The sequence below is a fragment of the Lytechinus variegatus genome, chromosome 8, assembly GCF_018143015.1.
Source record: "Lytechinus variegatus isolate NC3 chromosome 8, Lvar_3.0, whole genome shotgun sequence".
Taxonomy (NCBI): Eukaryota; Metazoa; Echinodermata; class Echinoidea; order Temnopleuroida; family Toxopneustidae; genus Lytechinus; species Lytechinus variegatus.
The window spans coordinates 33,284,611-33,310,316 of NC_054747.1; the positions used below are offsets into that span (position 1 = coordinate 33,284,611).

General features: G+C 37.0%; 1 protein-coding gene and 1 long non-coding RNA gene across 2 annotated transcripts in view; one reads left to right on the plus strand and one right to left on the minus strand.

The window, feature by feature from the left end:
• LOC121420394 (guanylate cyclase soluble subunit beta-2-like) overlaps positions 1–25,706 on the minus strand; it is a 48,051-nt gene that overhangs the window by 7,497 nt on the left and 14,848 nt on the right. Inside the window, exons 4-12 of the mRNA XM_041615005.1 lie at positions 24,439–24,702; positions 23,820–23,992; positions 22,224–22,749; positions 19,283–19,446; positions 18,125–18,281; positions 17,373–17,521; positions 16,795–16,941; positions 15,997–16,151; positions 14,699–14,832 (exon numbers count right to left, since the gene is read on the minus strand). Coding sequence (XP_041470939.1) covers positions 14,699–14,832; positions 15,997–16,151; positions 16,795–16,941; positions 17,373–17,521; positions 18,125–18,281; positions 19,283–19,446; positions 22,224–22,749; positions 23,820–23,992; positions 24,439–24,702 — 1,869 coding nt within the window. The remainder of the gene's footprint in view (positions 1–14,698; positions 14,833–15,996; positions 16,152–16,794; positions 16,942–17,372; positions 17,522–18,124; positions 18,282–19,282; positions 19,447–22,223; positions 22,750–23,819; positions 23,993–24,438; positions 24,703–25,706) is intronic.
• Positions 6,899–9,145, plus strand: LOC121420395. The gene is made up of 3 exons (XR_005970755.1): positions 6,899–6,938; positions 7,507–7,588; positions 9,107–9,145. It is a non-coding gene; the product is annotated as an uncharacterized LOC121420395 (long non-coding RNA).

Genomic DNA, 25,706 nt, shown 5'->3' on the forward strand with positions numbered 1-25,706 from the left:
CAGATAAATGTGTAACTATTTCAAAACAGACTTGTCAACTTCAGAAAAAAAGAATAACTGAATTGGAAAACAAATTTTGTTTTTCTTTCTTTTGTGTATTTCAGTGTTAACATTTTTTTAAATTGATTTCATGTATTTTTATAAGATCGATTTTTTTCCTGGAGATACTGTTTTTTCGATGCCCTCAATATAATGGGGGGTGCGATTTTACAAGCCATCCCCACCTGAATTCTTTTGGGGTATATTTCCCCATCTCTCACCCCCCCCCCCACCGATCGACACTCATGGCATATCATCTTTGGCGGATCCAGGCAGAGACACACCCCGTATATTTTTACAGTTGCTCATAGAAGACATAGGCTTACATTTATTTTTTTCATTCATTCATTTATTTATTTGTTTATTTATCTATCTATTCCCGTTTTTTTTTTACCAAGGCTAGTTTCTTGAGTATACATGCTTCTCCAGAGAGTCCCGCACGATATAGCTAAATCTACGAAAATTGCCACCTGCATCCCCTCTTTTGTAAAAAAAACTTATTTCTACCCCTTGTTTCAATATCCAAAATGATATTGTTTTCTCCTTCTTATTCTATAAGCTAAAAAACCTATACGAATGGCCATTTTAAATTAACGAGCTTGCCTAACTGTTAGGCAAGCTCATTAATTTGAAAATGGCCATTCAACTTCGATATCACTGAACATTAATTACATAAATTATTCTGACCGATCGTTCTTTGGTAACTTAATTCACCAGAATCATTGCCATGATTGATAAGAAAAGGGGTTCTCCTACGCTGTCCAAAATAATGGCAGGGGATGCGACCAATTTGCATCTTTCTAAAACTCTGAGCGGAAATACAAGCCGCTAAAACTAGCCCCTTCATAGAGGTTCATGTATATTGACAATTATTGATAGATTTGATATTGAATGGGATTAAATAAACTGAAAATGTTCTGTAATGAAGACATGCAGGATAATTCAAAATTGGGCATTGGCGAATCCAGGGGCGAAGTGACCGTTGACCCGAAGTGGTGTAGCTACGGGGAGGGGGCCTGGGGGCACGTGCCCCCCCGAAAAAAATTGACAGAGCAAAAAAAAGGGAGAAAGAAAAACAAAAAGGGAAAAGAAGAAAGACAGAAGAGTAAAATAAGAGGAGGAAGACGAGTGAATGTAATAATGTGAGGAGACTTGCAAATCTTTCATGTTACCATATAAAAGTTTTGCTTGCGCTTGGCGCAAGAATTGCCTGTTCGAATAGATTAATATCTTGCTCAATAGGCTGATATGGAGCAAGTTTTGAAGTCAATATACAAAACATATTTTAGCTCGGACAACGAGCTTTCATTTTTTTTTCATTTACAAATTTAAGTGCTCTGTAAAATATCAATTTTATGGTCTATACATATCAGCATTTTAAGCTAACGCTGCGTGGTCACATTCTTTGATTTGCCAAATTCATATTGTATACTTGTATTCCATAATGTTCCATTAAACAAATGTATTCAGAATGTTCAAATTCTAGGTCTAAATCTAGGCGATAGCCTGCACTTAAATTATCCAGTTTCACATCAGAATATCAATAATTATCACGAAATGTAACCATGAACAGGATGATTCTTGCACGAACAAAAATCGGTGCGAGCGCGAAGCGCCAGCCCAGAATTTGTCATTTTCTAGCCTACAATGTATTTTTTTTACTTCAAACGGGGCATTAATTTTGTAAGGCACATTTCAATTTGAAAAAATTATATTTTTTTAGTGGAAAGGGTGGCAAGTGCTCCACTCTCCCGGTAATTTCGCCACCCCAGTCTGAAAAAACAAACAAGCTCGCGCTTAGAGCTCGCACTTGTACTTGGATTTTATATCCTTTTCATCACAAACCTACATGTCAAACGTTCGATTTGGGGGTCAATATAAATAGTTATTTGAAAAAACACAGCTCGCGCTTCGCTCTCGCATTGTTTACTTATTATAATTGTTAATTATATAGATTCCACGGCATGATTGCAAAACAAGCTAGTATGTATAGGCCTCCTCCAATGTACTATTGTCAGGTTTGAATACAAACAATATCAGCTCGCGCTTCGTGCTAGCAGCGATACACTAGCTCTTCGTGAATTCCTATAGCTTGTATAAACGGTCGTCAAATAAATTTCCATTTCCATGTTCAGGTCATTTTATATGGCTATTTAGCGCAAGAAGCGCGATCAATATCAACTGACTCCCGACTTGTTTTATATCGCCCCCCAGCCATGCCGAACGTAATGTGCACCTGATTTAGTACCACAATGGCATATGATTCTGTCCCCCCCCCCAAAAAAAAAAAGAGAAAACAAATGGGGTAAGAGATAGATGGGGGAACTTGGTCAGTGCTATTTATACAGCATGTCGGTGATAGAAGCGATCAGTTCCTGGTAATTTCGAGTGTAATCTTATTATTATTATTATTATTTTTTTGGGGGGAGACCTTGGAGACATTAGCAGACATTAGCGTACCTACAGAGGGACAGACTATCCAACCCCTGACGAGTCACAACCCATGCCCCCCCCCCCCCGACGAGTCACAACTGATCCGTGATGAGCCACATGTGGCCCGTGCCTTTGAAATTGAAGACCTTTTTTCTTTCTTTTTTTTTGCTTGTCAAATTTTCTTCTTGTACGAAATCCTTTAATTTTAGTTGAAGACGTTTTTTTTATTTTTTACTTATCAAATTGCCCCCCCCCCCTCCTTGGAAAATCCTAGGTACGCCACGTCAGATGCTAAAATAGAAGAGATGTACAGTATAAATACATAAAGCCTATTTCTCCATCGTGACCTTTACATATTTTCGTAATGGAATTCTTTACGATCAGGATTTACGGTGATACAGTTAGATATGCATTGGAACTTTGCACCCCCTCCCAAAAGAAAAGTATCGATTTGCTGGTCGGGGGGGGGGGGGCGGTAGGCTGCAGGTAAAAATATTACGTTTGCAATGAGTCTTAGCGCCGGCCCTGGGCCAAGATCATATAGATTTGTCAGCAAAAGATACAGGCGAAAATCTGCAAAGCACTTTATAAGATAATGATAAAAAAAAGGATGTCTCTTGTTGTTTACGGATCAAGGACCCAATAATTGCCATTTCGAAAATGTGCATTTTTTCTTTACATTAGTTGAAATGTTGTTTCTTGAAAATGCTTTACATATTTAGATGGAAATACACCTTGGCGGCGGAAGCCAAACAATTTAGGGGAGGTCCAGCTGAAATTTTGGGATGGGCACAGGTAAAAAATTTGACAGCCCCCCCCCCCAAAAAAAAATGGTTGTCAACCTAAGTTTTAGGAGTGGATCACCAAAAATTTTTGACAAGCAAAAAAAAAGAAGTTCATCAACCTAACTTTTAGGGGGGACACAAAACGTTTCAGGGGGGGGGGGGTCCACGTGAATTTAGGAGGGACGCATGAAAGAAAATTGACAAGCAAAAAATAGGTTATCAACAAAAATTTTAGGGAGCACCGTCCCCTCCCCCACCTCAAATTTAGGGGGGGACTGCCCGGGGAACTGTCAGCAATAAGACAATAGAAAGGAGAAATTTGTTGAATTTTATTGAGATTGCAATCACATGACGACGCCGGTCATGTAAATTGTTCTTTGATGAAAAATGTGAGATGGCAGAGCTGCTTACAGAGTCTAGAAAAAGTAATTTGGTCGAGAGGCGGCTGTGTGTCACATGTGATAAGAGAATGCAGATTTCAGCGGCACGTATTCATGCCGTCAGAAGTGTTCGCGTGAATGAGTGTGATGTGAATGTCAGCGGCCGGCCCGCCGAACACATCGTCAGGCGATGCTGCGATTTGTGCATCGCATCCGGTGTCCTGTGTTTTGGTTGTTCGACCAACCATGATTGCAGAATTTGTAGTCGTCTTATAATCTCTACAAAATATTCTCAGGAACCTCAACGATACTATTTTATGGATATCAAAGTACTGTACTTTAAGTACACTATATATCTATATATATAAATACATATATATATATATGTAAGTCTGAGTGATGGCATTAGCATAGCGAAGGTAAATCTACAACAGATATCCCTCCAATTCCTCTGGCTCAATACAAACCGACTTTACGACAGTGGCTGCTCGGCGTTTCTCAGGCCATGCTCCCGCGCTCACTCGCGGTGAAATTTGGATACTAAAGCATTGCATGCACTCCGTGTAGCCTAGCGATAGCAGACGATGCGCGGAAGAATTTTGTTTTCCAGTAAAGTAGATATCGGTCACGTGAAAAACAAATGCTCAGTCATGGACGAAAGTGGGCGCTGTGAAAAGTGACCTTTTTGAACATTGCGAATAGGTAGATTGAGTAAGATGTCGGTGAAATTCAGCCGAGGATAATGACTTCATTTTCTGAGTTTATTTAAAATTTAGACATTTTCAAGTAGAAATTTTGCCACTCTCATATTGCATTATGATCAGTTCTTGTTATTCAATAGCCACGACCCATACAACTGGATTTTATAATCCTTCACCAAAACTATCCACGAGCTTTAAGCGAAGGACCAAAACAAAGATGGATTTCCCTAGAAAATCCATCTTTTAAACCAAAATCACAAGAATTCTATTAATTCTGTTCATTCTTACCCCTTCCTACGCCTAATGCGTAGGAAGGTGTTAAATATTATTATATAAAAATATAAAATTTAGAGATAGAAATTAGAGATAAAAATTCTTATTCAACAAATATTCAAATTTATTTCGTGATCATAAATAATTTATATATATTATTAATATGAATTATATAATCAAAAAATAAATTTTAATATTTGTTTAATAAGAAATTTTATCTCTAAATTGTTCGTTAAGACGGGATTGCTTTCCGGAAGTACGTCATACATAAGCGGTTCAAGGGTCGACGCTATTGTATTGTATTTCCGTTGTTTACATGTGGAAGGGGGGGGTCTACGCGGCATCAGTTAGGTAAGAAATCTTCATTTTTTATATTTTTAATAATATTTAAAACCTTCCTACGCCTAATGCGTATGAATGAATAGAATTCTTTTGATTTTGGTTTAAAAAGATGGATTTTCTAGGGAAATCCATCTTTGTTTTAGTCCTTTGCTTAAGACACTATGGAGAGAGTGTCAAGACATCAATGATGAAGAAGTATATGATAAAAAAAATCATCATCATTGTGTCCTCAAGTCAAGACTAATACTAACGTATCGTAGGGTGTGTTTATGCTTCCATTGCGAGGACAGAATCAGCGATTTCAAACGTCGATTCAAAACGCCGATCGTAAACGTGGGTTCTGGGAGTGCTGTTTATGCTTAACTTTTCAGAGCAAATCATGATCTTGTAAAGCGAGGTCAAATTGGGCGCGCCTTTTTTTTTGGGGGGGGGTTCCGATTGTTGTTTTTACGTAGAGATAACAAGGAGCAATACGACTGTATTTGTCCGCGGATTTTCATCTCACCGGAAGCATGTACCAAATGACGTCATTTAAACACGTTTACGATCGTGGTTCTGTTTATACTTCCCCAGAAAGCCTGATTCTGGTCAAACGACGTTTACAAATGCACATTTTTGTGAGTCTTCGATCGGCGTTTTGAAACAGCGTTTAACTGAAAGTAAGCATGGACGCAACAGTGTTTTGGACTAATCACGTTTGGAAACGCTGATTCTGGCTTGAAAAGTGGAAGCATAAACACGGCCTTACTCTCACCTAGCCAGGCGGCTTCTAGTTCTAGAGAGTAAAAATCAGTTACTAACGTAAGGTTACTCTCATCCGAAGCCAGGTCTTCTCATTGACCCACACGACGGAAGCCAAAACCTGAAACTTTCACCCCCGAGATTTCTACTTTCCTTAATAGAAAAGATCTAGCCCTAAATCATGTATATTGAAAAAACTACATTTCCGACATTTCTACGCTCTCGTTATTTTTTAACAAGAATTCATCAAAAAATGAGAGAAATATTGTGAAAAGACGGAAGAGACTTGCCCGATCTTACTTCCTATTCTTCGCCAACGTTACCCGACGCACGCGTCTATGAGAAAGAAGACCTGGCTTCGTATGAGAGTAACCTTACGATAGTAAATGATTTTTACTCTATAGAAGCCGCCTGGCTACTCTCACCCACGTTACTCGACTCAAGCGTCCGTATCGTGGGTGAAGAACAATAGAAAACAAGATGGCAGTGTAAACATCGGGCAAGTCTCTTCTTTTCATGATATTTTTGTCATTTTTTTAATGAATTCTTGTCTAAAAATAAAATCCATAGCATAGAAATGTCGGAAATGAAGTTGTATCCCAGGTACATGATTTAAGGCTAGATCTTTTAGAGAGAAAGTAGAAATCTCGGGGGCAAAAGTTTCAGGTTTTGGCTGCCTACATGCACATGTATACAATAGAAGCCCTGGCTTCGTGTGAGAATAAGTTACGTTAGTAAATGATTTTTACTCTCTAGAAGCCTCCTGGCTAGACTGGATTAGCATTACATCGGCTAATTAACAAATTTGGGGGCAAATTTAATGATGTGAAAGATTCTTACTAGTTTTTAAATAATAATTATGTTATTTGGATCTACTGAAAAATATGTCTACAACTCAAAATAGTTTGTGTGTACAGAATAAAATTATTTACGTCTATAACTTAAAAACTGGTGTCTGAATTCTGATTTGATAACTTGTCTGTACTCTGTAGTAATAAATCTAATAATGCTAAAACTCCATTTTTACAATGCATTTCATAAATGGCTCTTTGAAATTACTCTGATTATTTATGTCTGTCCTTAATGTGCCTGTCCCTTATAGAAAAAAAGCTGATGTACTAAAGAAAGAGAAGGAGTTCCTAAACACCGCAACCAGAGTAGATGAGGCTATGGATGGGTCTGATGCCACAGATGAGGACATGGAGGATGAGGCTTCAACCTCAAAAAAAGATGTGAGAAAGAGGGTACGTTGAAACTTTACATTCAACTTAAATTTTAAAGACGTGCATGGATCAGGAAATTTTGAAGCCTACTAGCCAGGAAATTTAGTCCAAAGTGATAAGTGTTTACCTGAAGCAGGCCAGACTTTATTCTGTGATTTGCAAAAAAAAATGACTTCTACATAACTTGATATCGCTGCCAGTGGTGATTTAAAAAATTGCTCTTAAATTTCTACTTGAAAAAAAAAATGATGGAATTGGAAAGTATTGGTGGTACTACTTCAATAAAAGAAAATTCATTAGAAAAACTAAAAATAATGATACACTTATGAATTTTGTCTGGATTCCTAGTCTAGATACAGAATTGCATTGGATTTGCACATGACCGCGTACCCTGGTGTCGCAAATTTGAACTCAGAAGATATGCGAGACTTAAATGTGAGTGGCGCGGCGCGGTCACCCCAAAAAATCGCAGCTGAATGGTCTTGAAAAATGTTGAGCGGGGGGGGGGGGGCTAAATTAAATTTTAATTTTTAAAAATTCTAAACATATTCTATATGTGTTCATATTTTATTTCCATTTTTGGTTGCAGGTTGGGAAAGCTGATAGATCTGCTACATGTATGGCAGAGCTTCTAAAGAAGAAAAAGACTGAAGACCAGCGGAACCATGAAGGTCAGTTTAAAAGTTTATTATTTACGGCAAGATTCTGTGGCCAATTAAATTAAATGAAAAATCATGACCAGAAAACAAAATTCTCATCTGTCCAGAAAGAGTATCTTCTCCAGAGCATTGCATTCATGCTTTTGGTTCAAATAGAATTTTACATCACAACAAAGAATACCTCTTAATTATCAAAGGTTAAACATATACCACATAAAAATGGTATCTGAAATTATGATGGAGTAGATGCTCTTTCAGGACATACATCTATATGAGATGAGAGTTATGTTTTCCGGACATGCTTTTTCATTATATTGGTGATTTTTTTAAATGTTAAAGTTTTTTTCTGACTTTCTTGGTATATCATTGTAGGATATTGGCACTCTAAACGGATGAATTTCCATTGCTAGCCCTGGCATATCAACATTCACAAATAACACTGTCTCACACACAGATTTGCGTTATGGTAAATTCTAGTAGAAGGGGCTATGAAATGATGTGTCTGATGATATATCCACCGCAAAAATAAAGAAATCACTTTCAATTTTTGAAAAAATGGCATTTTGGGCAATTCATATCGTCTGTGATGTCATAAAATCATATTTTAAAAAAATCTCTGTTCTTTAATGATATTTATCAAACCTTCACTGATATATTTCTCAATTTTTTTTGCTTCTTATTACAACCAATTATTCATCAGGGTGAACTTCCCCTTTGATAGCTTTTACATTTTCTTGTGTATTTTGCCAAGAATGATTGTCTCTGCGTGAATCTACAAATGAATTCAGAATATCACAATTACTGTAAATAGGAAGATGCTCTGTAATTTCTCATATTACCAAGCTTGTCAATAATTTCAAGGCGGAGGGTTAGGGTGAATCTCCCCTGAAAGAGAAACTACATGTACTACATGTAGAATAGCACAGTCTCTCCAAATGGTAATCTACCGTGAAAATAAGTTTTGATGTGGAAACAAAAACAAACGAACAGAAAAAGGAGGAAAAGGACACCGACTTTGATTTGAATCTACGTAACCATAGAAAACATTTTAATTTTTTAAGTAAGTGATTGATCTTCACAAATGTCTTGTCATTTTACATTTTACAACGATGCTGCCTGTCACCAGTACAATTTCTTCCAGAACGGCGGACCAAAGAAATTAGAAATTAGAGTCAAAGGCTTAGACAATCAACCAGTTTAAGAACTTAATTTCCTTTAAGTCACTTCCTTGTCATTTCATAAGATATTTTCAATCAAGTAGGACTATAGAAATAAGATTACCGAGCCTGAAATCTTGATTTTCTTGCTTTAACTTATCTGCCCCTAATATTATAATCCTGTTTCATGGGTATGCATGGTTTTTTGTTATGTTTGTGACTCTTAGATACTCCACTGCAGCTGAGTAACCAACAGTCACAAACAGACGGAACTTGACTTGGCTTTAATTAATATTTATAAATGATGTAGAGTCTTTGATAAAAGTTTGAGACTTTGAGCCAGTTTTTGTGTCCTTTCATTTCCTTTATTCAGCACACACAACAAGAAAATTTCCCTGCACTTCCATGGGCCAAGTACGTGCACGCATGGGCCAGAAGCTGAAAGATGTCCGTTCATCTCGAAGACGTGCAGAAAAGCAGGTTTAAGTGTGATACCTTTTTTTGTTTGGAAATAAGCCTTAATATTGCCTCATACAAGTCATTAAAAAACCCATTTTATTCTGATCATGGGTATATATTACACGAAAATGTCTTTCATGTATTATGACATGTCTGCTAATACAGCCAACTCAGGTTTATATAGTGTGTGCTTTCAAAATTTATCATGACATTCCAACTCCTGCTTTATCACCTTGTGCTATTCATCAAACTCAGATTGATATATTTTTATATTTATACTATGACAAATCATTTTCTTGCCATGTACCTTCTGTTTGATACTGTTTCCAAGTTCCAACTAATACAAAGGAATACTTATATGCAGCTATATGGACGCTAGTATATGCACTTCATGCAAGAGATTTGTGGACATTTTTTGGCTCTTGTTCATATTTTTCTGATATTTGTCTATAGGTGTGAAAAGGCAAAATATATGCAAAGTGTTCTTATTTTTGAAAAATAAATGTTGGTTACTTGTTCCTGTTTCGAAATTTCACAACTCTCTGTGATGGTAGGGATTTGCTTTACTACATGTGTAGGCGTTGCTTTTCCGACTCCGGCGGCGTCATCGTCAACATTGAAATCTTAACTAAGGTTAAGTTTTTGAAATGTCGTCATAACTTAGGAAGTATATGGGCCTAGTTCATGAAACTTCGACATAAGTGTAACTAAGTATCACTGACCATCTTGCATGAGTGTCCAGGTTGCATGATCAAGGTCATTTAGGGTCTAATTTTTTTTTTATGTCATAACTTTACAAATATAAGGGCCTACATGTATTTTATGAAACTTGTACAAAAATTGCTGATAATCTTACATTAGTGTCAGCCTGTCAGGTCACATGATCAAAGTCAAAGGTCACAGCACTGAAATCTGAACTGTTAATTTTTTTAAGTGTCATCATCATGATCTTATTTCATGAACTTGAACATAAGGGTTATCAAGTACCACTGACAATGAGTTTCGGTCACATTGTCATGGCCAATGGTCATTTATGGTCAATAAAATTTGACCATGTTTGGTTATCAAAATCTTAACCAAAGTTTTTGAGATGTCATCTTAACTTTGGAATTTTATCGACCTAGTTCAGGAAAATTGGACATGAGTATTTAAGTTTCACTTATCATCTTGCATGAGTTTTAGGTCACATGATTAAGGTCAAAGGTCACTTAGGGTCAATGAACTGTGACCATGCATGCTCGAGATATTTTTTTAAATGTCATAACTTTGAAAGTTTATGGATCTGGTTCATGAAACTTGGATATGAGGGTAATCAAGTATCATTGATAGTCTTGCACTAGTTTTTAGTCAAATGATTAAGGTCAAATGTCATTTAGCGTCAAAGAACTTTGACTATGTTGGTAATAATTTTGGAAATGTCTTCATAACTTTGAAAGTAAACTTGAACATTATGGTAATCAAGTATCACTGTTTTTTTATTCAAAGTCAGCATTGTTGCTATATTGAATTGCGTGACACAGGCGAGACTGTCAGAGGCGTTCCACTTGTTTTTTCAAGTAACCTTTTCTTTTAAACAGGTTATTTTAGTTCGGTGTTTTCATCACTTGTAACCTTGCAAGTCTTGTTTCGAATGAAGATACTTGCATTTGAATGAAAGAACAACCTCAACGATAAATTTGTCAGAATAAAGACTCATAAATGTTAGATACCTTAAAGGGGTACTCCAGGCTGAAAATAATCATATCAAAATAAATATAGTAAAATCCACCGAGCAAAATGCTGAAAATCTGATAGCAAATAGCGAAGTTATAGTATTTCAAGCTTAGCATTATTTTGTGAAAATAGTCATATGCAAGTCATCATGAATGTGCAATAGGTTAACTAATGATGTCATGTGCCCACCTTCCTTTTTCTTATTTTATTTAATAAAATCATGATCATATCATATTTTCCTACATGTGTACACGACATGTCTCCCTTGTAACAAAATAAGTTGGCACAATGATTTTCTTACAAACTAAATCAGTTGTCAATCCAATTTTTTTATTATATCTGGTGACAAAATTTGACTAAATATAATTTTTTGAAATAAAATACAAAAGATTACGTGGGGATATCATCAGCTTGCTCATTGCATATTCATGAAGACATGCATAGCACTGTTTTGCCTTAGTAATGCAAAAGTTAAAAATGTAATGACTTTGTCATCCTTGTCAGATTTTGATGAAATTTGCAGTATTTTATTTGTCTCCTTTTACTTTATTTGTTAAAATTGTATTATGTCAGCCTGGAGTACCCCGTTAATATGTTTACATTTAAGAAATATTTCATACCAGGCTTGTTTTCCCAAACAATTTCATTCCACAACGTATGTTTACTTGTGAAAATCGAGGAGAAAAATTCATGTTTGTATTCACAGTGCTTGTATTTATGACCCAGTTATTTTCATGTTGCTTTTATTATATTACTGTTTATTAAACTGAACAAAATGAATTTTTTCATTTTTTATTTCTAATTATATTTTCTCGTGTCTTGTAGATTGCTCTCCCTACTCTTCAGATTGGGACCAAAGCACAGTGTCTACCATGATACAACCACCCAAGTACCTACAGCCAGTGACAACAGACAAATTCTCAAATCAATTTTGTTGTGATCAGGAGGATGGAAGTTTTTAGTGTTGATTTTTTTTTTACAAGTGGGTATGCAAAATGATGAAAGATATATTCTAAAATTTGATTTGAATTGGTGACACTATTATTAGCTTCCACTCCTATTGAGATCAGCACTAATTGGCAATGATGGTATACTTTTGTGGTCAAGATTGCAGGACACTGTGCTTCGTTCCAGTTGGCCTGTGTTGCAGTGGTCTACATGGTATGTGCTGCATGGGTATGTAGTGGACTGCATGTGGTAAATGAGCTAGTGGCACATGCATACCACAGTGTGGTGGACTGTGTAGTCAATGTCCGTGTGGTGGACTGTGGTAGACATCACAGTAAGATGAGCACCTTAGTGTGGGGGACTATGTGGTGTATGTCATAGTGTGGGGGACTATGTGGTATATGTCATAGTGTGGTGGACTGTGTGGTATATGTCATAGTGTGGTGGACTATGTGGTTGATGTCATAGTGTGGTGGACTATGTGGTGTATGTCATAGTGTGGTTGACTATGTGGTGAATGCCACAGTGTAAAGGACTATGTGGTTATAAACGTGTGGTACACAGTGTGTTTAATATGTGTTTCGGACTGTGTGGCGACTGTGTGGCAACACTGTGTTACACAGTGTTGTAAACACAGTGTTACCACACGTCCCAAAATAATATATTAAACACATGTGGTACACGCTGTGAACACACTGTGGTACACACTGTGGTACACACTGTGTTACACACTGTGGTACACACTGTGTTACACACTGTGGTACACACTGTGTTACACACTGTGGTACACACTGTGGTACACACTGTGTTTGTTCCATAAGGGTAGTAGTAGTAGAAGTAGTAGAAGAAGAAGACGAAGAAGACGAAGGACAACAACAACAAGGAGAACAAGAACATTTGACGAAATTTTGAAGAAGAAATTCGATTATTTGATATTGATAAAATATATATATATATAATAATCTTGGTGGAATAAATCGATTAACATGGCAAAAAGACGAAGAAGATAATACACTTTTTGCAGACATGAAGATATTAAAGAAAATGTCACTTTCTCGCCACAACTTTTATCACGTGATCAACATTCTCAAAAGAATGAGCGTGCAACTTTGTCTAGATTGAAAAGCTCCAACACCAACCAACCTATTCTCGCCGTCGAAACACAGGAAGGACTTGAAAAGTGCACCCTAACACGGAATTTATCAAGCCTCGGTAAGTGTTCTCGTATTGTTAAACTTATTGTTCTTTGACTAATCCGCTGTGAAACAGTCTTACAAACCAATACAAGTTGGCCGGTTTTGTGCATTAGACTCTTGATACAATAATCATCTATAATCATTCATTGCTCTTATAATCATTTATGCAACAATACAGCAACCAGCTGTAGATCTCCGGATCAGCGGAGGAAGAAGAAGAAGAATAGTGACAATACTACATGTAATCGGATATATGGGACCAAACAACTGGGATCGGCGTGCAGGTCACAGCTTCACAAAAAAAATGCAGGATATACTGAATAATATGCCCGTCAAAACACAATGGACGGATAAGAGGGCATTGTCGAAAGTTGGTGGACCGAAAGTGCACTTCGTCTGAATATTTGGCAGGACAATAATTGCAAAGATAAGGGTTGTCCAGGGTCCTGTGCCGACCGCACAGAAACGTTGTTAAGGCATGGTCACACCGCGCGCGCCCGAGCGTCGTTGGAGCGGTAGGGAAAGAGGGTCGAATTTCGCTTTCAAAATTGGGGGAAAAATCGAAAACATAAAAAAACAATAGGAATCGAAAATGGTGAACGGTAGCGAGCGGTGATGATTTTTTTTTCTCTCCGCTCCAACAACGCTCGGGCGCTGTGACAATTCCTTAAGGCCTGGTCACACCGCTGGAGCGTTGTTGGAGCGGTCGTGGAGCGGTAGGGAGAGAAGGTCGAATTTCGCTTACAAAATTGGGGAAAAAGTAGAGAAAAAAAATCGGAAAAAAAAATCGAAATCGAAAATGGTGAACGGTAGTGAGTGGTGATGATTTTTTTTTTCTCTCCGCTCCACGACCGCCCAACAACGCTCGGGCGGTGTGACCAGGCCTTTAACCTAAGAGAGCGCTAACAGTAAGCCCAGTCACATCTAGTCAAAACATTTATTTCAATGTGTAAGTAGTGCATTGATGTAACATTGGGCATCGCTGCCACATTACCGGTTGTAACAGGGCCTCTGTTAGCGCATTATTAGCGCATTGTTAGCGCCAAAAACATTTCTGTTCGGTCAGTACAGGACGACACTGCTATTTCGATACACCGATTTTCGACAAAGGCTGGTTTGTTATGAACGGCTTTTGACAAAAGATTGCCTGCGTTATAAATAACGTCTGCGAACTAAAATGCTCTTATAAATTGTTGGATAGCGCAGTACGTTCTATTTTTTGTATTATTATTTATCTTTACACAAATATTTTCCTGTAGAAGTAAATGATAAAGACTGTAAAATGTGTGGAATAAAGAATCATTCTTAATCTGACATGGCCTTTCAAGACAACTTTAGTCTTTGAGAGAACAAAAAGAAATTGAGAATTTTTAATTCTTTAGATTTCTTTAAATAAAATGTTTGTTTTTATTGATAAAGGCACACAAATCTGAAAGAATCACTTTTTGGTTGTATTCACTTTCAAGCAATGACCAAAAACGTTCATGCGTAGTTTATACATGTAGTTCGTGTAATATTATTGGCATATTCTGCCACTTATTTAAACGTTGGCATTGGCTGTTATATGTTCAATTATTAAATAGGTAAAATGTATAGTTTTTTAAAGAACAAGATGGAATTGATAAAGGGCAACGTTCAATGTTCAATACCTTCTTCTGATGCCGAAGAGTCATCATTGGCCTGGTTAGTTCGTGACGTCACAAAGTGTGTCATCATTCTGCCTTTGCCTTTGATTTCCGTTCCACCTCTTGCCTCGGTTTCAAATCCTTTCCCCTTAATTGCTCTGTGGAAGATACACATAATGTGGAACAACACAATGTAAAACAATATACGTAATCACATGATTGTATTTGTATTAGTTATTCATCGATGGATGAACATTGGTTATTGTACGGACATTAGCTTTGTTCTTTAGATTTCTACCCTCTTGGAGACGAGTGTTCTTCTGGAACTATCGCTGAGGTTTAGGTAACTTGTGTGTATCATTCTATGTTGACTTTGGGATATGTCGTTTCCCTCTATCTAACACGAGTAAAATTTCAAATTCACTTTCACTGTAAATCCCCTGAACATCACGCGAAGGTCAACAAAGTAAAAGTTATGGGTATGGAACATCGGCTATTTAAAAATGTTTTTGTTATTAAACCCCCATTCAACAGAAAACAAGACATCTGAAATACTGCTGTAATACCAAAAGACTTGCTTAATCTTCCAAGGGTCTTTCAAAGATCTTTCAAAGATCTTTTACGATTCCTGATGGATCTTCCAGTGGATCTTTCTTTTCGGAACGGTTCAAAACAGTCTTCCAGCAGTCTTTCGATGAACTTTCAAAGTTCTAATTTAGTCTTTGCATGATCTTTCGACAGTCACGATTTTTGCGGAGATCACCGTAAGACTTATGAGAGATTATTGAAAGGTAAGTGAAAGATCGTTGGAAGACCAGGCAAAGTCCATGGGAAGAATTCTGAAAGATCACCTGTTGCATTAAAGATCTCTGAAAGACCATTGAAAGATCTCTATAAGACCAGTCTAAGACCAGTAAGACAGTAAATTATTGTCTTACTGGTCTTAGACTGGTCTACTAATCAGATTAGTCTTTAAGAGTTCTTTAACATTTTTAAGGGGTCTTTCTGAGTCATTCTCTAGAGATGACAAATTTAAGTTATCTAGGAGACTGCTATAAGGCCTTGCCAATATTTGGTCTTTCAAAGGCCTTTCAAAGGTCTCCCCTATATGGAATGGGGGCCTAAGAGACCATCGTCATTCGGGAATTCAAAGGACCGAGAGCGCTACAGGCTTCCGAAAAATCACGACCCGATCATCAACCGTTACCATGGTTACGTCAAGGTAACAAATCGGTGACGTCGATTTTGAAAAAAGGGGGATAAAGATTGAGAAAATTACAAAATGTGAATTTCTTTATAAGGACAATTATAGTATAAACTACCTGTATGTAGAAGGGCTGATATGTACTTTTCCTGGCACCCCATGGCTTTCCATTCTTGACGCCGTGTTGACAGTATCACCAAACAAACAGTATCGAGGCATCTTTACACCAACAACTCCAGCTACTACAGGACCGGTGTGAATACCAACTCGAATCTAAGTTTTAAGGAGAAGGGTGTCGATTGGGGTAAAACAAGAAATTCTACTTTTCTTTGAGAAAAACAAATAAAGACGTGTTTGGTGACAATGGATTGTCGACGAACCTTTATCATTATGTTTCCTTTATTGTTTTTTGTGTGTTTGATCGTAAAGAGTTAAATACTGGCAGATGGAAATACAATAGCAGCTGCAGAAGGGTTTTGAAACGGGGGGGGGGGGCTGGCAATGCCCTCAAATCACCATCAGGTGGTAATTTGTACGTTCTTTTCATGGTTTTGACAGAGTTCGGTTAAAGCCCCCCCCCCCCCCCCTTCCTCCACGGTTCCGTAGCTCCTGTAAAAAATAATGATAATAAATAAGCAAGAAAAATAAAGCAGTAGAGGCCTACTGATCATGACTCTCACTTTTCAAACACCGGGTAGTTGCTTGCAATCTGCGTTGTTGTTTTTTCATCATGAATTTATCCACATTGTGCAGCACTCGACACAGGTGAGGTGAATGCGTACCCACATGACTTATTGCCCTATGCTTGAACACAGGAGGCTTAGGTAGCTGCAGTTCCGAATTAAAACTGGGTATTGACGAACCTCGAAATACATTATATCTGAAATGGGCAGTGTTTACATGCATATTATTTTACCTGTATTTTCTCGCCTGTGACGGGCGAGGAGATGCTCTTGACCCCTTCAATCTGACCAAGACCAAAAGAAGTGACCTGTTCAGCGTGGGTATCATTAGGAATAGGTAATCCTCCTACCGTCATGTATGCATCACCGATTGTTTCAACCTAAAACAATTGCATTATTAATGATGCTTAATTAATTAGATGGTTTAACGCAGTGGCTTCGCGTTGCTGCGTTTAATTCAACGAATTCAAATGCACTTCAGATAAAGAAGGCTTTTAGGATGTACATGGAAGTTAAAGATTTATGCATTTCTTTCTATATTTTATTCTATTGGCCCTTCTATTGCTTATCAAACATATTAAATCTCTAATAAATAGTCAACAAGGATAATAAGGCCAATGATTAGTTGCCTACAGTCTTCACATTAAAATGTATGTATTTTTTATTCAGTTAATCATTGTTTTCTCTATTTTACTGAATTCTTCAATTTATCACGTATTCATTTGTATTCACATCTATGTGTTTATTTCATTTTCATTCACCTAATTATACAATTATTGTTAGGGATACAGATTTATAGGGGAATGCGTACCTTGTAGACATTGTGCACACTTGTTAGTTCATCAAACACAACGTACATCTCATTGAGAAGGTGAACAATCTGTATAGGGTCACATTGGGCGCACATATCTGTGAATTTGACAATATCACTGAAGGAAATCGTCACTTGCTGAAAATCACCTACAGAGTGCGTGAGGTAAGATAAAGGAGAGGATGAAAAAATCAATGCGGGACGTGAGCGCAAGAAGAAAAAAACAAAATAAAATAATACATAACATAGGTAAAGGGGATATACTACACCCTAGGTGAGAAAAAAATGTAAGCTATGAAGACTGAAATGAATTTTCTCTCTTTGCTTCTATGTCTATGCATGACTACCCTTGTGTATTTCTCGTTTTTGCCTTCCCCGTTACAATTACACATATATAGATAGACAAATACGTTCTTATTAATCATATGTGTTTGCTTTATTCTAACCCCCCCCCCCTTCCTCGGGCTAACTTTCGTTTGATTATTCGAATGATAATGACAACATCCTACCTTCTTAAACTAACTCCTAATTGATATTTTCGGTTTGGAAATATGCAATTTATTTTTGCCGATCTCTTTCAACTCATTGGAATTTTACTTAATGCATCGGCCATCTAAGACATTGCTCGTTCTCCTTTCTCTGCTGAATATTTTGATAATTAATTTTACAAATGTATGTATCTACGCTTGGAGTACAAGCATTTTCACCAGGATTAACGTAGTTGGGTATTTTACTATTCCAAGTTGACTAACCTGCCTCAACTTTCTTGCCATCTCTCAGATCATTAGCGACCTCTTTCGGCAGCATGGAGTACAGAAGTGTATCGGTTTTCTTCTTTTCCAGTTCGAGATCTCTCATGAGTATGCGCAGTTCCTCTTTCTTCTGTTCGAGCTGCTTTGCTAACTCAACCTAAAAACAATATCGACAACTTCAAAACAGCGTAAAGAAAAACTAGGCATATACACTTGTATAGTTGTGTATTCGGTTATGAATTTGGTGGGTTTTCTGTGGGCCTATGTAGTTTTCTTTCAGTCTTCACGCAAGTTGCATTATTATTATTTTATATACATATATATATATATATATATATATATGTGTGTGTGTGTGTGTTTGTGTGTGTGTGTGTGTGTGTATATACACTTCCCTGTAATATATTATATGTATATATATATTTTTTTACAGGGAAGTATATATTTTTAAGCACCTTGCCGTTCAAGCCATGTTTTTTTGTCATGCCATATTGCATGTATAGAGAGACAGAGTGTTCTTTATGTAGATTTATCCCATCCTTTATTTCCAGAATCTATTTGTCTCCAGCAGCTTCACCCGACCTCATTTCACCTGTTAATGCCCGTGTGTATGTTGTCTACTAAAACTATTAAAATTTAGAATACAGAATAAAGAGAGAATAAAAAAAACGGCAGGGGGTGGCATAATTTTCATGACATGTTTATTAATATAATAGTAAAGGGTTGTTGTATTCGTTCACTTGCAGATCAAAATATAATACCAAAAAAAAATTGATGTAGAGTTTATGCCAATAAATTGCAGTTTGCAACAAATAATGCAAGCGCAGCAAATTCTAAAATCTGCGCTAGAAGTGTGCTCGAATCTCTTCTCTTTTTTCAATTACGAGGGTCAAGAATATAAACTGACGCAATAAGTTTACGAATAGCTTAATATTTTACGAGACAGAAATAATTCACTTCAATTTCTTTATTTCGTTTCTGTTAAAACGCGCGCTGCGGGTTGTTGATTATCTCTGTCTTTGAATTTTCTATTATGCACTTACATTAAAAAAATGAAAATAAAAATAAACTGACGATATGCTGAGCATTTTGTCAACATTATTTATTGTCCCAAAACATGTATCACGTTCAGAATCCACCATGTCAACATAATTAAGTTACCTCCGCGATTCTCTGTTGATTAAAAAGTATCAGGTCACGTGTGAGATCATGTGATGCGATGTCTGAAAAGTGCATTTTCCTGTCACGGAGGTCATTAAGAGATGTGAGTTGAGGAGAGCAGAGAAATACGAAGAGATTGGATTCTGGCATCCACACCATCTGACCTATAGGTAGAAAAATAGGAACAATATAAATGATTTAGTAGTATTAGTAGTACATGTAATGGTAGTTGTAGTATTAGTAGTAGTAGTAGCAGTAATAGCGATAGTAGTAGTATTAGTAGTATTAGTATTAGTACTTAGTGGTAGTTAAAGTAGTAGTAGTAGTAGCGATAGTAGAAGTAGTATTAGTAGTAGCAGTAGTAGTAGTAGTACATGTAGTGGTAGTAGTAGTAGTGGTAGTGGTAGTAGTAGTAGTAGTAGTAGCGGTAGTAGTAGTGGTAGTAGTAGTAGTAGTAGTAGTAGTGGTAGATGTAGTAGTTGTTTAAGTATCTATTATTTCAAAAATGATATTTCCTTATGAAAGAAGGCAGATTTCACTTTAAAAAGGAGACCTTTCCATTCTAAGCAATTTTTTTTCTTCAAAATGAGAAAGAGAATGAGTACCTAACAGGAACTAATTGATGCGACCGCAAGCGCGAGCTAAAAACATTGTGATATTTTTAGCTTAGAATGCATTATCTTTTACTTCGAAAAAAAGAGCAAAAAGGGACATATTTCCTTTTCATAAGGCCTATTTTTCACTTTGGAAAACAGGCATTTTTTCCTACGGGGAATGGAGGAGGGGGGGGGGGGGTTGTGCCCCTCCTGCTCCTCGGATCCGACGACCCCGGTACTAGCAGTGGTAGTAGCAGTAATAGTTATAGGAGTATAAGTAGCAGTAGTAGTAGTAGTAGTAGTATAGTAGTAGTGTTAGTGGTGGCATCAGCGGTTGTGGTAATGTTAGTAGTAGATGCAGTAGCATTCGTATTACTGAAAACAAATGTACTTTAAGTAGGTAATAATAATAGCAGAATTGACCGGATGAAGTCATGCATATCTGAATAGCTTGCCAAGCGATCGTCTGTTTCGTTATTATTCATGAGATAAGCGTAACAGTACTTTCGGCAAATATGTCTGATAGGCCTAGAAGTTGACGGTTGATCAACTGCTGGCGCGTCTATAATTTTCTGAAGCAAGGTAATTGTAACGCCACAAAGAATTTCTATCGTCAATTCGTAAGATGGAAAAGAAGTAACTCAAATAAGTTAAGGAAACAGAAAAAAAAACAGAGGCAAATTTTAGTTGGAGAGTACACAACATTTTATATAACGTGTGATGTGGTAGACAATCAGTGAAACACAAAAACATCCATTACCGCGAGTGATTGATGGGAAAAGTGTACTTTATCACGTGACAGATGACAAAGTGGTAAACATGGTAAAGGTGAAGAAATATTTTTTATCATAGGGCCTACTACTATACAAGAATAAAAAAATATGGATTTTTTTCCAGAGGAAGGCAATGAATTGCTCAAACTCAATGATTGACTGAGCAGTACATCCCCCCCGCCTACAATATCGGCTTTAGCTACGAGACTTTTGTTGTTAAAGTGGGCAAATGTAAGTCATATTGTCGTTAATGAAAGACGCCGTTTTTAAGAGACACATTTCTGTTTCAAATATTCCAGCCATTAATCGATCGAATTTCACAAATAAGCGATGAATATGTGAAAGCCGTATTATTAAACTCGATTTTATTCAAGCTAATAAGGTGAATAAATAACCAAAGCACATTATTTTTCCAAGTCTAATTAGCTACACTTTACCTTTAACTATATGTTCGATAAATGCAAAATAGCACTTTCATAACATTTTATTAGTTTCAATTACATGGTTGCCGGCTATTTTTCGAATTCCTAGGTTTTGATAAAACGTGGAATTGTTCTGCTTCGACAGGTTGCGAGACCTTTCAAATATGCGGTACGTTGATATTGCGATTTTTTATCATTTTTTTTAAAAAAGGTTACTTGGTATAATATTTACTGATGGATCATTAATGAACCTACAATTTACTTTTCAATATATATATGACATCAGGATCAAGAAGACATTCATGAAGATTTTGTGAACAACTGTCCAAAAGAATGCACACACATCCACAACCTTTCTAAAACACACACACACTTATGTATGTATATATTAAATAGTTATGTATATATATTTTATATATACATATATTTTTTTTTTGTATGTGTGTATGAGGGTGTATGTCTGGGTATTTCAGAGAGGGTATGGATGTGTGTGTATTCTTTTGGTCAGTTATTCACAAAATCTACATGTATATGTCTTCTTGATCCGACCAGATGTTATCCACCTAACAAAGTGATACTCCACATCTCACCTACTCGTCATCACATACCGTCACTCAATCGTGACTCTCAAAGTAACACTACTTAGACTAGTATACGAAAGGAATCGACAATGCTTCAATATTAAATGTCGTCTCCATTTCATCATGAACAAATTATTATTCCAATAATCAACTATTTCCACTTCGCAAACCCCTAAACATTGCAATGATCTTTTGATCTCGCCCTCTATTTCCTCTCAAGCTCGGATGCACTTTCCTGTAACAATCTCACCAACCTTTGCAAAGGAGCATTTTTTTAACCAAAACCAATAATAACTTTCCTACTTTTTTGTGTCATGTGATATTAATCCCCTAGAAAAAAAGGAGCGAACAATAAAAAAGGGGGGGGGAGTTTAAAGAACGTGAAGAAGGAAAGAAAGAAATTTGTAGGTTGCGAATAATTTAAAATCTTTACATTTTACCAACGGAATATACATGTATGCCAGTAAGATTATATTGTGAAACGGCATTCATGGTATTACTATGCCTAATATAACTGTGGACTCCTAACACGAAACGGCAATTTTTCAAAAACTATTGCAGATAAATACCTCTCAGAGAAACAACCGGCATGTGTGGTGCCATGGCTTCTTTCTTCAGCGTTGCCATGAAGATCATGTTCAGAAACAGAAATATATTCTCAGACGTCAACTCGATTTGTGGATGATCAAGGATCAAGATATCCCTGAGTCTAGCGCCCTCATCGTTGATCAACGGGCAGAACTGTTGTAGCTTCGATCCAGAATGCATGATCATCAGGTCACCGTTGAAGAGGATGTGGTAAGGGAAAGTCTTGCAGAATGTCTCGGGATCTAGAAGAATCCTTGCTGGAACCTTCGGTTTGAAATGACTGATCGGCAGGATGCGCTTTTCAGAAATTTCCGGGAGGCTTTTATCCATTGACACCTTTCCCTCTGTTATGTTGTTTTCCATCATTCTGATATCCATTCCTGAGAAAGGACATCGTTTGGCCGATCCAACACGAACCAAGTCCCTCTTCATCGAATCATGGCTTTGTGGACGAGACCCACCGCCACCAATAAGATGTGATGTTCCATCAACAATGGATGTCCATTCCTATAACATAACACAATTAATTAGATCAATACATAATACCAAACTATGTTAATAATCTTTAAAGATAACGTTTCCCCCGTATCCTTGCAATTCAACTAAACAGTTATACGAATCACGAGGGACTACCGATTCCAAAAGAAGAGAGAAAACAGATTACAGCAATTAGGTAAGTTGTTATAGAAGTACATTAAAATGAACAGCCTTGTAATCTCTTCAGACGATTGACAATGATGCTAACTCGTGTCGTATTCCTAATGAATATGATATTAGACCAAAATAGCAAATGCTGCATTTATGAAGACAATGATTAACAATGAAACACAAATTCAGGAAGGTAATTATCAACTACTTACGATTAAATAAATCTTAGCATTAACGCGAATGAATAAATGTATAAGATCGCACATTTGTTAAAGTTCATTTAGTATCAATCCAGGGTATATTATTGCAATGGTTTTTTTCCATTGACTTCTAATTATATATATGTTTTCGATTTTTTAAAATTCGGATATCATAGAAATATATCAAACTTTGAGAAAGTATAGTGGGAATTATTTATCCGCGGTTGGGCTGGTAATTGCTATTTTTCCCCCAGGGACTATACTGTCTCCTATGCCAGTCGAGCTATTGCTAAACAGTTCCAAGGAATGCTGCGCATGGCTTCTACCCGACTGTTCTTAGAGGTCCATTGCGCTGCGCTTAGGCCGTTGCTGCAGTGGTCTAAATAAATAAGCACAGGCTGAATATATGCTCTGATAATTCGTATTTGATATTGACTCACTATGTTAGGTATGTCCGTTTCAAATTTAAGGATCCTGTATTAATGGTCGTCGGAATTATATTTTTGTATGATAATCTACATGTAGACCCGATTCAATGCTGCTTTTTTCAGATTAGTTTGAGCAAAAGCTTGTATTTTACTTTATATTTTTTTTATTGCAGCTGATGGGTATCGGTTTAGGTGAGAAATATGCTTAAAATGAAATTTAGAATCCTAATTCAATATACGATTTTTAATTATCAGTATTTCCATCCTGCCATAAAAAAAGAAAATTCATAGATTGTGCTACCTCTTCCGTAACGATTCCATCTGTACCTAACGGAGCTAGATCGAACTTGACGAAGCACACGTGATACTTGTAGTGATCTTTCAGTATCCCGCAATACTCTGCCTGGTCATGTGACAAAAGTTCAATCTCCACTTCCGTGTTAAAGATGATTCTTCCAACCGCTTTCACGCATCCTTTAAACGAAAATCAATTTTAGAAAATACCGTTTTACAGATCACACAAAAAAATCAATTGATTTTTATTAGTTTTTTTTGTGATTCATTTATCTATGTGACTTCGTTTTTAGTAATAATTTTACACCTAAGAGGGAGTGAACCTTGATAGGTCTCTACTCTACAAGAATGTCCGGTGTGCGTAATGTTCTTTCTTGCATAATAGATCTCCCCCTCCCCCTTGTCTGATTTTTTTGTTTTGTTTTATTTTTTTTTTTGGGGGGGGGTTACCAATTTTCTAATTCAAGCCGAATGAGCAACCGGAATGTATATGATCGATTAGACGGAACAATAAAATTGGATGAGCCTGAAATGTGATTCAATACAGAAATTGTTTCTCATGCAGTCTTCTGCCAGCACTCTTTACACTCTTTTTATGAAATCATAGGAAATATTTAGGTTGTTACCATAAACAATGCTGCCAAGACCTCTACGGTTGGAGTAATAATGAAGGATCATTTCATCGTTTTCCAATTCTTCTACTCTGAATGATGGAACTGTCATCTTAGGATAAAGGGTCTTCATGTAGACACTGTGTAAAAAGTCCAAGTTCGCCATGAAATCAGACAGCGTTGCCCCGAGTGCGCGAAAGAGGGCGTCGTAACCACATCGCATGCACCAAACAACCCAGTAAACTCCAAAGGTCTCCAATACAACGTTTCCGTCAACACCTGCAACAAAAAATAATTAAGCAAACTTTAGTAAACAATAATGGTTGTCATGATGGTTGTGATTATGATTGTGGTGATAACGGAAATAATGGTGGCAGAAAATATAATGGTAATGTTGGTATTTTTTATTTCGGGTAATGGTAACCCTACCTCACATAAAAAATGCTCGTTATCACTCAAATCTATTACGAGATTATATGAACGTGTATGCCCCTAAGCACTGTTGGTGCGGAATTTAAAAAAAATATGATTTTGCGATTTAACATGAAAGTAACCAACCAACCGAAAAAATCACCAGTCCAAATAACTGTGCCAATGTTTTATCTTAATTCTACCAGTTTCATTTCCAGAAAACGCTTGACTTGTACAAAAAAAAAAACATCGCGTTTTGCCAAAAAGCTGTCTTTGTAAAACCCCTTTTCCACTATGGCCAGGACGGCGTCAGGACAAGGCGCGGAATGCGAAATTTGTAATCCGTATTCCTTCGGCATCCTGTCCGGTCAGTACTGGTATTGAACGCACAAGACTTAAGACCTTCCTGGAGTTCGGGAGATCAAAATTTGTCCGCATCCGATTCTTAGTTTCGACTAAAATTTGGGTGCGGAAATTGATTTTCTGACACCTTCGGGACCTCGTCGAGGCGATGTTCTTAGGAAGTCCTGCCCTTCTTAAACCCTCCCGCTTGTTCCTCGACCAGAACAGCTTCGAGAAGCCAAGAAGAAGCAATGCGGGATGTTTCCGGAATGCTCGGAGTGAACTAAGAAGGCAAGTGGGGGCGTTTCCGGTAAATGCATACTTAAAGGAGAAGCGGAATGTATCAGGAATGGGTGGATCCAATGTATATACATGTATGTTGCAATCGAGTAACCAGGTAGCAGACAGTACACGAGAAGTCATTTTTGGTCAGTACGCGAGAAAGGCAATAAGAAATAATATAAGAAACAGAACTGCAAAAGGAACAAAGATCGGCCCAGTCAAGGACATGCGCCTCATTGGTATATCTT